This window comes from Rutilus rutilus (genome assembly GCF_951802725.1).
Source record: "Rutilus rutilus genome assembly, chromosome: 2".
Classification (NCBI taxonomy): Eukaryota; Metazoa; Chordata; class Actinopteri; order Cypriniformes; family Leuciscidae; genus Rutilus; species Rutilus rutilus.
This window is the reverse complement of record NC_140210.1, coordinates 42,104,326-42,116,542: the sequence shown is the minus strand read 5'-3', so window position 1 is coordinate 42,116,542 and position 12,217 is coordinate 42,104,326. Positions and strand designations below refer to the sequence as shown.

General features: G+C 39.4%; 1 protein-coding gene across 30 annotated transcripts in view; it reads right to left on the bottom strand.

Moving 5' to 3' along the window:
* Window positions 1–240: 240 nt before the first annotated feature.
* Window positions 241–12,217, bottom strand: part of nfixa (nuclear factor I/Xa) — a 93,856-nt gene continuing 81,879 nt past the window's right edge. For 5 of the 30 annotated variants that reach the window (XM_084403050.1, XM_084403072.1, XM_084403075.1 and 2 more), the window contains 5 exons: window positions 11,997–12,128; window positions 8,410–8,579; window positions 7,227–7,383; window positions 4,394–4,488; window positions 241–1,407 (listed from right to left, as the gene is read on the bottom strand). In XM_084403050.1, the coding sequence (XP_084259176.1) occupies window positions 1,393–1,407; window positions 4,394–4,488; window positions 7,227–7,383; window positions 8,410–8,579; window positions 11,997–12,128 (569 nt within the window). In that variant the 3' untranslated portion in view covers window positions 241–1,392. Of the gene's footprint in view, window positions 1,408–4,393; window positions 4,489–7,226; window positions 7,384–8,132; window positions 8,260–8,409; window positions 8,580–11,996; window positions 12,129–12,217 lie in introns of those variants that run through there. The other 25 variants (XM_084403056.1, XM_084403060.1, XM_084403064.1 and 22 more) reach the window with 7 other exon arrangements.

Sequence of the window (12,217 nt, the reverse complement as noted above, 5' to 3'; positions counted from 1 at the left end):
TTTACCACTGAATCAAAAGAAATAAAAAGAATTAAGCCTATTTTGGGGTCATTGAGAGGTTTTTTTGTGCACTTTTTTGCACATTTTAACAACAAATTATTTAATAAATAAAAAGAAAATGTTTTGCATTACAATACGCTAATGAGAATGAGATTGTTGCATTATGGTGATGTGAATTATTTTGGGGAAAAGGGCTTAATTATTATGAAAATGATTTCACGATTAAATTAAATCATCGTATTTCTTTTTTATTTCTTTCATTTTTTTTTCTCTTTTCTTTTGGTTTTGGGGTCAAATATGACCTGGAAAGGTTTTATGACATCCACCCAAAAATGTACTGCAAAACCAAACGCAAAGTAAAGCAGAAGAAGCCCTCGTGTTCAGGGCTGACTGTAGGATATTGATGCACAAGCACTCAGATTGATCGATGCTGGTGAAGAGGTCAGCGATGGATGCACCAAAACCCTCTAGTTCATTCCAGTCGATCGATTTTATGACTCAAATCACTGGCCTTTTAATTCATAAACACTACAAAATGAAAAATTATCTTTGAGTCAGAAGCTTGACATTAAGGTCACTCGTGCTTGACCCTTCCCATTCCTGTCATCAGCGGTCTATATGATGCTGTGATGTGTGTTCTATTGCTGTGCTGTGTGTGTGTGTGTGTGTGTGTGTGTTTTACCTTAGACACATGTAGCCTGACTCCACATCTCAAATCTAAGGCCAAAGCATCTGTCATCCCTTATCATTAATCATATAGTGCATATGTTTAGGTGAATTGCACACGGTTAGTGTTATCTGTTGTTTCGCTCACAGTCTATTGCTTGTCAACGTGTAAACAGCGAGAGGATGTCGAGTTCACACTGCGCTGGAGGGCGTCACCAAGATCAGCAAATCCAGAGCCAATCAGAAGGCTCCCGCCGAGTCTCTCCATCCAATCACACGCGTCCGTGATTGACATCATCCAGGTTCCATTTCAAATGTCCCTTTTCGATGAGTTCAACTTCCTAATAGAGTTCTGACTGGGAAGAGATGGATTTTCCTCACCATGGCGTATGACTGGTGGATGAATGAACAAATTAAAAAAAGGATTGGTCTATGTGCTGGATGCCTCAGGAACACGACAAAGACGTTGAGCTGTTGCGTCATTCATTCCTCTGGATGGTTCGGATGGTTCTCTGAGCTCTCCAGACTGGCAGGGTAATGCTGAAGTTTTCCAGATTTGCCAGTGTTTTGGGAATTGTGTGTGTATTTGTGTATGTGTGTGTGTGTGTGTTTGTGTGTGAGTGAGACTTTACAGAGGGGCACGTGGGAAAGTTCCATACTTAGCTTCGTGACTCCATTTCCAGTTTTCATTGCGGATTTTTGTCTGTGTGTTCATGAAAAGTCTTGTCAAAGGAACCATGACTGTAAGAAAAGGAAATCAAGGTGAGTCATCATAAAAGTACAACACTATGTTGAACAGAAACAAACCAGGCAACATTAGTCTCACATTCCTGCCTAATATCTGAGATTTCTAACCAATTCATCTTGAAAAGAATAGTTCACTCAAAAATGAAAATGATGTCAACTTTACTCACACTCATGTCATTCAAAACCCAGGACTTTCTCGCTTCCGCGGAACGTAAAGCTAACATTTAGCATATATTTGTTTGGAAAACAGATACAGTGGAGGGTTTTCAGCAGACCGTTATAAGCAAATCATGACTTAAATGTAATCACAACACTAAACACTTACATTCAAAAGTTTGGGTTTTTAAAAAAGTATTTTTTTTAAAGAAATTAAAACTTTTACTCAGAAAGGAAGCAATGAATTGATCAAAAGTGACAACATTTATGATGTTATAAAAGATTTCGGTAACACTTCAAGCCTTTATGTACAACAAGGCATTATGGTATTCATAATGAATGCATCATAAATGGTTGTAACCAAAGTTAATATGCATTTTGATATTTGCAGATTCCTAGTGACATTATTATCCTTGTGAAAATTCAGCTTTGATCACAGGAATAAATTACACTTTAAAATATAACCGTTCTTTTAAATTGTAATAATGTATCACAATATTACTAGCTTTGGTGAGACATCTTTCAAAAAACATTCAATAACCAAACATTTGAAAGGTAGTGTGTATATATATATATAAAAAAAACACTTTTCCAGTCTTGGAATTCACAATTTTAAAACTCCTTGACATTTCCAGGTTTCAGGCAGAAAGTCATGTGGTTTTGGAAAGACATGAAACCATGCAAACATTTCACTGACATCATTTGCACTGTTAAGAGAACCATTTCTTTAAAGTTCGAGGTTTCCATCAGCGTCCACCACACACTTGAGAGGAACAGTACTCAGAATAACCACTAGAGTACAGTGGACACACTGCTGAACACACACACTTCTACAGACCAGCTCAGAGAGTCATCAATGTCACTGCTTCCCATGACAAAACTAATGGTTAAACAAAGATGCTATCTGAAGAGAAAAACAAGATGTTTTATTGAAGTTTTAAATTACTAGAAGTTTAACTTCTACAATCTGAAGACCCCTGTGGGACCCATATTATCTTTTTGTTTCTCTCTCGCTGTACTCCTCGCCAGTAGTGTCCATCCTTTTTCTTAAGTTCCCTCCTGTTGAAGTTCATGTTCAACTACCTATGACATCATGTCTGGTTGCTGAGGGCAACCAGACAGTCGGGACGTGACACTTTCTCTCTCTCTCTCTCTCTCTCGTCAGTAAGTCAGACTTTCTCTCTTGCATAGATCTGCAAGTTAAAAGCCCTTTGAACACATGTGAACTAGATCACTGTCAGTCCGTCAAAGCACATCCGTCTGCAATAGGTAAAAACCGTATTACTCGCCAGTCAGTAAGTAAAAAATGACAAAAGTAAGAATGACAGTACGGCCCACACTGTGAGCTAAATTTGAGCTAAACTTTTTATTTTCTCTCAGTTGAAATGTTATAACCAGAAGCTTACTAGGATTCATCAAGGACTTTTTTTCCCTGCAGAACTCCATGTGGCGGCACATATGTGGAATATTTCGTTGCAATGAGCGACCAGAACAAGAACAGGAAGAAAATCACAATGGGCCGCCTTCACATTTTTGTGACAGGTGGCGTTTAACCAAGAGATGGAGACTGACTAATCTCATATATAATAGAGCTGCACATTAATTTGTGCCGTCATTACATAATACCAAAGCTATAAGGACAATACTGTATATATGTATATACTGTCCATATGTATATATATATTTCATGTTTTTAAAAGAAGTCTCTTATGCTCACAAAGGCTGCATTTATTTGATAAAAAATGCAACAACAACAACAATATTGTTAAATATTATGACAATTTAAAATAACTGTTTTGTATTTGAATATATTTTAAAATTTAATTTATTCCTGTGATGCAAAGCTGAATTTACAGCATCAGAAAGTGTTTTAATCTGATTTAAAGAGCCATTTAGGGTTTGAATGAATCAATTGTGTACTTTATTATTAGCTCAACTTCATGAGCAGAAAAAAAAACATTAAAACGCCAAAGTTTTGAACGGTACTGTGTTTAAAATCGTACTAAAAGTATTGCAAAATAGACTTTCACTGCTGGTAAATGTTCTCAATTCACCCACCATCAACAGATGAAGTAAAAAGTATGTTTTGGACCCCGCAAGTGTGGAAATGTGTATGCACGATTTACAATACAAAGATGATGACAATATAACGTCACACTTACTTACATAATAAATCTGATGAATCACAAGACATTTGGTTTTGGAGTCAGTGAGGAGTAGGAGGAGGAAACGATTGTTTCCATGTGTTTGGTCTTATTGGTAGTGCTTGTGGTTTCTGTAGCTGGTGCGAGTGGGAACACGGCCACAAAATCCATTTGACATGAGCAGCGTGTCCCTCAGCAAACCCCCAGAGAGCCGCTGACTGCTACCAACCACACGCACTTAACAGCGCTCAGACTCGCTGATCAAAAACACATGATTGATGGATGGGTGGACTGAAGAGCCTGCTATTTTCAATTTAAAGGAATACTCTGGGCTATTTTCAACCCAATGCCTATGCACCGCATCTTTAACATGATGCTGATTACCACAGACTCATCCCTCACAGTATGTATAAACAAACAGGACATGCGTTTACAGTAAATACACTTTCATTAGAAGCCGAGACAAGCAGGCCTGAGGGTTAAAACGCAGAAATGTGCAACTCGTATGTGTGTTCGAGTGAAATCAAAATGGACAAAATGCTCTCCGCTTGCCTGGTAAGCCTAAATTGAAAGTGTATTTACTGTAAACATGTTTCCTGTTTGTTTATACACACACTGTCTGTGCTAGGCTAAGCAACAGCATTACACACATGTCTCCAAGTCTGCGTGTGTGCATGTACCTGAGTCTGCTGTGGGATGTTCAGAAAGTTGTTGTCCCGTGATCCGATGCCGACAAACCTGTTGGAAGCTGTGGAGCCTGGCGCTGGGTATGCTGCTGGGACACACACACGTCTGTCAGCATTCACAGCTGTGATTTACGTGCTTGTATTGTAAAAATTTCAAGCTCATTTTTTAATTACTGGCACTAAAATGCTAAATCAACATGTGGCTTGAAGTGTGCACTGTTGGCACTATATGGAATTGCAATCTGTTTGTTTGAGTGAACCAAGCAATACTATATTCCTGCAATACCGGAGGCTACAGTTTCAGGACCGCAGTTCTAGGACCCTAGTTTGTACTAATAAACGAACTAGTTTGTAGCCAAACAGTTTTACCAATTACTGCACTTTGTTAAGTCGGTCACACACCAGATGAGAAGCGCCACGCCGAGCTGTGGTTAATGAAAAGTCTTGTGTCGTACATACACAGAAAATATCTTACTTCTGTGTTGAAAAATAACTTATCCATCAAAACTGAATTTAAAACCTGAATATAGGGCCTTGTATATTGAAACAAGTTAGGTTCAATATTTCAGGAGGGTTGTGTTTACGGTTGGTTAAGACAATATATCAATATAAATTTGAATAATTAAACAACTCCTTCCTGAAAATGAATAATACAAGTACAGAACTGAATAGTAAGTGCTCTAAAATAGTATAAACTGCTAATACATATAAAAGAAGGGGAAAAAAAGGTCCTAGAAATGCGGTCCCACTCGATTCAACGAGTCGAGGTTTTGCTGGTTAGCACCGCCAGTTTGCCTTCTGCTGCCTTTAATGACACAGCTCAGGATAGTCAATACTGAAGGGCTTGGCTCTGAGAACCCATAATCAAACATAAGCAAGCACACCAGCCAAAAAACTGCCACTGAGATGAATGGGAATGCTAATGGATAGATTTCTCTAGGTATTATAGTCCTTGGACCAATGGCAGACAGGGTGAGTGCTTGAAATATTCAGGTTTTTTTTTGCTGCTGGTTGTGCAGAAATCACATTTTTAACAGTAATAAATGCTACACCACTTGAAAAATATTTCTGTTGAAAAACACCCAAATTTAAAATTCAAAAATTCATTGGGCTTTCAAATTCAAATTCACGGCAGGCGTGTGAAGAAGTAGGAGGGAGGATTTAAATGGAGAAAAATATAAACTTTCAGTTTAAAATTCAAATTCAAACATTCTAAAATTCACTTCCAAATTCAAATTCAGGGCTGTTGTGTAAAATGGGAAGGATGATTTGAATGGGGGGAAAAACATTGTTGAAAACAGCAAAATGTAAAAGATTTTGGGAAAAAATTCACTTTCAAATTCAAATTTCAAATTCAGGGCAGTTGTGCGGAGTGGACTCCATGAAATAGGAGGTGTTTATGAGACTGAGCGTGTTTGCAAGTACGTGAATGTGTGTGTGTATGTGTGTGTGAGTGATTTTTGGAGTCTAAAATATGACTGAAAAAGGCTGTTGTGTGTAAAAGCACCGAAAGATGGAAGGTAAAAAAAAAAAAAATGGAGGGATACGACAGGTTGAGACCGATACACCATTCCATAGATATGAAATGAACGAATGAGAAAACACAGTAAGAAAAAGAACATTGATGTGTGAGAAGAAAAAAAGAAAGAAGGGATGGTCTTCTGAAAGGTTTGCTCGACCAGGCTCCTCCTGTTGCCCACCCGCCCTGCTGACAGCACGCGACACACACACATCCCAAGCAAAGACCCACAACCCAGTGCCGCCCGCTCTCACACACTGCCAGACACATCACAAATCCCTTCACCTGCACGTCTACACACATTTCCTTTTTGTATTTAGCTTGATGTGTCAATGGAAAGGCGCTTAATGTGGGGCGTCATTTTTTTTGTTTGTTTGTTTGGAGTCCATGCCAGCTGCCCTGAATTTGATCTATTGAAGGAAGAAAAGAAAGAAAGAAAAATGAAAAGTGAGAGCGATGAGGAGGGAGGCTGATCTATGAGAATGATTGGCTGTGTTTTTTTGTGCTTTTTTTCAGCCAATGAGAGAGGCAGCAAAGTGTCTCCCATCCCCATTCAATTGCAAAAGTCCGTGACTGATTGCAATCGGATAAATAAATGGAAAAAGCAGGATGAAAAGGGAATTGAACGAGGAAAATGAACAAAGAAAAAAGTCAGATGGAGAAGAGCAGGGCATCTAAAGCCAGAAATATACTTTACGCAAGTATGCAAATACAGACAGGAATGCTTAGTCTGGTACTTTTTTTTTTTCTATTGTACATATTTATTATTATTAATATTTTTTATTATAATTTTACACTGTTTACATTTACATTCTGTACCAATTGTTTACATTAGTTTATATTTATATTTTTGGAATGGGTGTGTGTGCACTTTTCGAATGAGACAATAAACATATTCAATTCAATTCAAATACATCTTAGTGTGTGTTATTGTTGCGTTAACATTTCAGTACTCAAGGAGGCGCTAGAGTTTCCTTAAAATATCTGTACCACTAAACCTGTTATTTTATTATCCAGATAGCTAGATAGATATAAACGTAAACTGTTTAACTAACTTTTAGAGAAAACGGACCATAGCAGACGATATTTTAAGCAAATGCGCACTATGCGCTCTGAAATTTTTTTGAAAACGCAGCGAAAGGTGAAATTAAACTTGCGTAGCTACAACTGTCTGTGTTGGTGTACTTGCGTAAGGTATTTTTCGGGCCTAATAGTCAAAAATCGTGGCCCTAGTTGTTTTAGCGCAGCGGTAGGTAATGGGGCGATTTCAAGGGCTCTGGTGGGTCTGGTGCTTGAGCGGACACTTACAGGGCGAGGCCGGGGAGCCGACTCCGCTCTCGGGGTGTGTGTGGCTGGATTTGTGCTCGGGCAGGGGGAGGGGCATCGGCACCGGTCGCGCTACCGGAGGAGGAGGAGGTGGCAGTAAGAAGGAGCCGGGCAGTTTGTTCTGACCGCTCCCGTTATGCTGCAGATACACACACACACACACATACAGATGATGAGGGGGTGAAAGAGGCACACACACACACACACACACACACACACACACACACACACACACACACAGACAGATACAGAAATGTGGAGGCGTGCAATCACAAAAGGTGAGATTGGAATGTTACAAACGTACAGAGACATTGAAAACTTAATAAACATACACACATCCACTGAGTTATTAAAGTGTCGTCATAAAATTTTGGTTCAGATCATTTATTTATTTATTAATTATTATTTTATACGAATTATTTTAATGCAATTATTATTATATAATCAGTTAATTATTATAAATTAAACATTTATTTTCTATAGTTCATACAATAAAAGTGAATGGAGCTCCGAAAAGGACATAAAAGCATCATAACAGTAGTTAATTTGACATGAGCACTATATTTCGTTTTGTGTGAGGAACAGATTGAAATTTCAGTGTTTCCTCAAAGAAAAACAACCCCTCAAATCTCATGTGTACCTGCGTTTAATCAAAACATAATTACTTCAATTTCAGTCTTTTCCTAACACAAACTATGCTATGACTTGAGATACAATGCACAAGTTAAATGGACTATATTTATTTATACATTTATTTTAAATTAATTTTCCCCTTATTTTAGAGAAATATAACTTTTCTTTTAAGCTTGGCAGTGGTGCAAAGAAAATAGATGCTAAATGAACTGAAGGACTAAACTGATATGGCTTATAATCCACATGATGAACCTTTAATTTAAAAAAATTAACATGCAATCATCGCTCAGCACGACCATATCTGTTTTGAAAAATATATTTTAGTGTTTCATGACACAAGGATGAGAGGATGAAATCAAACTCAAAACATGAAAAACGGAGACTGTCAAGTGTTAGATAATGGAGAGAAAGAGAAAGGAAGAGAAAGAGAGAGGGACTTTAGCAGAGATGTGTGTCAGTGTGTGTGTGTGTCCTGTCCACTGGTGCTGTCTGAATCGTGATGATGGTGTGTGTGTGTGTGTGCGTATGTTACCTGTGCCCCCGGCTGCCCCGAGCCGTCAGCACAGACGAACTGGACGAACTCTTTGAGCGGGTCCTGATGGTGGTGATAGCGGATGGTGGGGTGGGTGAAATATGGACTGGACTGCTGGATGATGGAGGGAGCAGGGAAATGAAGGGCAGAGGCTGAGGCACGCGGACTCCCTGAGAAAGAGAGAGAGGAAGAGTGAGCGATGCATGAGATACACAGCACAATGGGATATTAGCATTTGTGTGTGTGTGTGTGTGTGTGTGTGTGTGTGTGTGTGTGTGTGTGTGTGTGTGTGTGTGTGTGTGTGTTCATATAAACCTAAATTCTTCATCATCCCTCTTAAAATAATGTCCTTTCCTTAAAGGAATAGCTCACCTAAAAATGTACATTTTGAATTTATTCACCCACATGAAACACAAAAGGAGACCTCAAGCAGAATGTTCACGCTGCTGTTTTCCATTCAGTGAAAGTGAATGGGGACTTTTTAAAACCTATTGAAAGACTCTTAAATCTCATTTATTTAATCACAAATCGTGCCTTAAGACCAAGCAAGACAAAGATTCTCAGTAAATTACTTAAAATCATGGAGATATCGTATGCTACCATTCAAAAAGTTTGGAGTCAATACGATTTTTGTTTAGATCCTTTGAAAGAAGTCTCTTCTGCTCATCAAGGCTGCATTGATTTTGATCAAAGATACAGTCAATTTAAAAAATATATTATTACCATTTAAAATAACTGTTTTCTATTTGAATATATTGTAAAATGTAATTTATTCCTGTGATCAAAGCTGAATTTTCAGCATCATTACTCCAGTCTTCAGTGTCACACGATCCTTCAGAAATCATTCTAATATGATGATCTGATGGCTCAAGAAACATTTCATATTATTTTCAATGTTGAAAACAGTTGTGGTATTCTTGTGGAAACCGTGATACTTTTTTGCAGGATTTTTTGATGAATGCAAAGTTCAAACGAAGCATTTATTTGGAATATTAATCATTTATAAATGTCTTTACTGTCACTCTTACCCATTTTAGACTAAATCAACAGTGTAAATGTTTTCACCTTGACAGCTTTCTATTCACTTCTGTTATATGGAAAAGAGCAGCATGGACATTCTGAGTAACATCTCTTTTCTTTATCCACATAAGAAAATAAGTCATACAGGTTTGGAAAGACATGGGGATGAGTAAATGTTGACAGAAATTCAATTTTGGATATACTGTTTGTTTTTTTAAATGCCATTTTCACCATCCTCTCTTTCCTCTTTATCTATCTCATCCTGTCCCTCTTTTTTTGTCTATCTCTAACTCCCTCTTTTTCTTCAGTCTTTCATTTTTTTGGTGCTTCTTAATCTCATTAGGTACTGGGCAGGAGCCAGGCGCTATGGGGTGCCAACACACACACACACACACACACACACACACACACACACACACACACACACACACACACACACACACACACACACACACACACACACACACACACACACACACACACACACACAAATGCACTCATAAACGCCCTCTCACACACACACACACACACACACACACACACACACACACACACACACACAAACAAAAACAGTATCTTCTCAATCTCCAAAGAGTTATTCATCACTCACAAAAGCAAACCACAGTATCTCTTTCACAACAGCGGCCAACATCCATCCATAACTCACACAAACGCATTAGAAACGGCAGCGAGACAGTCTTTCTCATACGCACGCATTCTGCCCTCTTCCCCCGGCCTAACGCAAACCTTGCTTTTTCCACTGTCTCGACTCTGCATAAACATCCTAACCAGAAGCGTCTGCCGTAGAAAAACTTCCATAATCACACGCACGTATAATCCATTTAAAGCTGGCGCTCTCTGTCCCGCTGACCTTTACTTGATTAGGCCTCGCCGGCTGCAGTCGGACCCGAACGGATAGGAATTCTGCGATTTCCCAGGGCCATCGGATGGGATTAAACATCCGGGACGTCAGGGACAACACGGGAGGGAGCTTTGAATCGCTCTCCTTTGGGTGGGGATGGAGATGTTTTGAGTGGCCTGTGAGAGTGCAGTCTTAATGCCTCTGAATATCATCGTTTTACTGACGGGATTTTCATGGCGTTCCGAACACGCCTGCCAAGAAGAGCATCATCCCCCACATACACACACTCCCCTTCACATTTTGTCCTGTGCCAATATGAATGACAGCATGCCTGTATAACAAGCAACATGCTCGCTGGCTAATTTTAAAAACGCAGAGAGCGAAATGCACAGTTTTTATACGATTCTCTTGGCCACGCATCTGTTACGCATTGGGAAGCTTTCTAAACATTCCCTCATGGCTTCTCCCGTTTGTGTCTCCGTCCCTCTCCTTCTCTTTTCTTCAACCGCAAAATAGTCTCTGGTGATTCACATGGAAGTTGAAATAAGAATGTTTGAAATGAGAACAAAATCAGCGAATCAAGAACTCGACTCTGACATTCTGCACACTCTTCTTTAATGATTGAATGAGCACCAATCGTCGCAAAGAGATGTACAAATGTCGTGGAACATTTTCAGTAGGGATTCTGGTTCTGATTGGATTCTTTTAAAAATTCAGATTCCTTATCAATTCTTTTGGTAAATTTGGAGTAAAAAGAAAAACATTTCTTCCTGCATTTACTGCCCTCAGAAGCCTGTTGCCAAATTATAAGATAAGATTTTAACAGAACAGACATAACACATCTGAAACAATTCAATGTGATTCTTGCAAAAGACTTTTGAAAAAGCCTTCAGTACAATGTAACCCAGCATTCTTGGTGTATCGTGGAGTGAAACAGGACGAAAGGAACAACCTGAAATTCAGCAAGCATGTCTAACTGCTCTGAGCCGATTCAGAAGTATTTTTGGTTTACCAAAAATAATCGACTCATAAGTGCCATTGTATATTTTAGTAGTGGCGCAGATAAATACAGATAAATGAGCGGTGCGGGAAACACTGTCCGAGTATTTTAAGTACGATTTTTGTCCACAATGGTCGCAGAATGCACATCTGACATCTGCTAAACAGAAGACGAGAGTCGATACTTGGCCCCAACCCAAGCAAAAGTTTTAAACTCTCAAACTCTAAACTTTCAAAAGTTGAAAAAGATTTGACATAACATCTTTCTACATACAGCGACACATAATTTGCTTAAAATAAAATAAAATGTAGGTCACACATTTAAAGAAACATGAGGACATTTCCACCAAACACACTTGAAAAATGGAGGTAAAAGCTGTGGATGAAATGATGATGAGAGAAGAGAGGAAAAGATGGAGAGCAAGAGGGTACGTAGATGGATGGTGTCGTTCATAAACTGTGGCAGCTCCTCACTCTCTCTGTCTCTCTGCCCAGCCAATCGGAGGTCTCCATCAATAACTCGCCACTGTTTAGAGCCAATCGAATGCCACTGAGGGCAATTTTGGACTAGTGTGGTGCCATGACAGAACTTTTGGACCAATCAGAAGCCTACGCTGCAATCTAATACTTTAAATCCCTCCTTTCCCCCTCCATTCTCTCTCTCTCTCTCTCTCTCTCTCTCCCTGCTGGAGTGTGTCTGTCTCACCTGGTCTCACGCCTGCCAGCATGGGCAGCGGGTGGTGTGTGAAGGCCATTCGGGGGGACCTCGTCTGTGCTGACAGGGCGCTGAAATCGAATTTCCCCGCTGGCTTCTTTAGAGACCCGGGAGAGGACAACCCTGCCAGAAACCACACGTCAACAACAACAACAGCAGCAGGGCACAGCACACACCAATCAAACACTCGCTGACTAGCTCAACTAACTTGA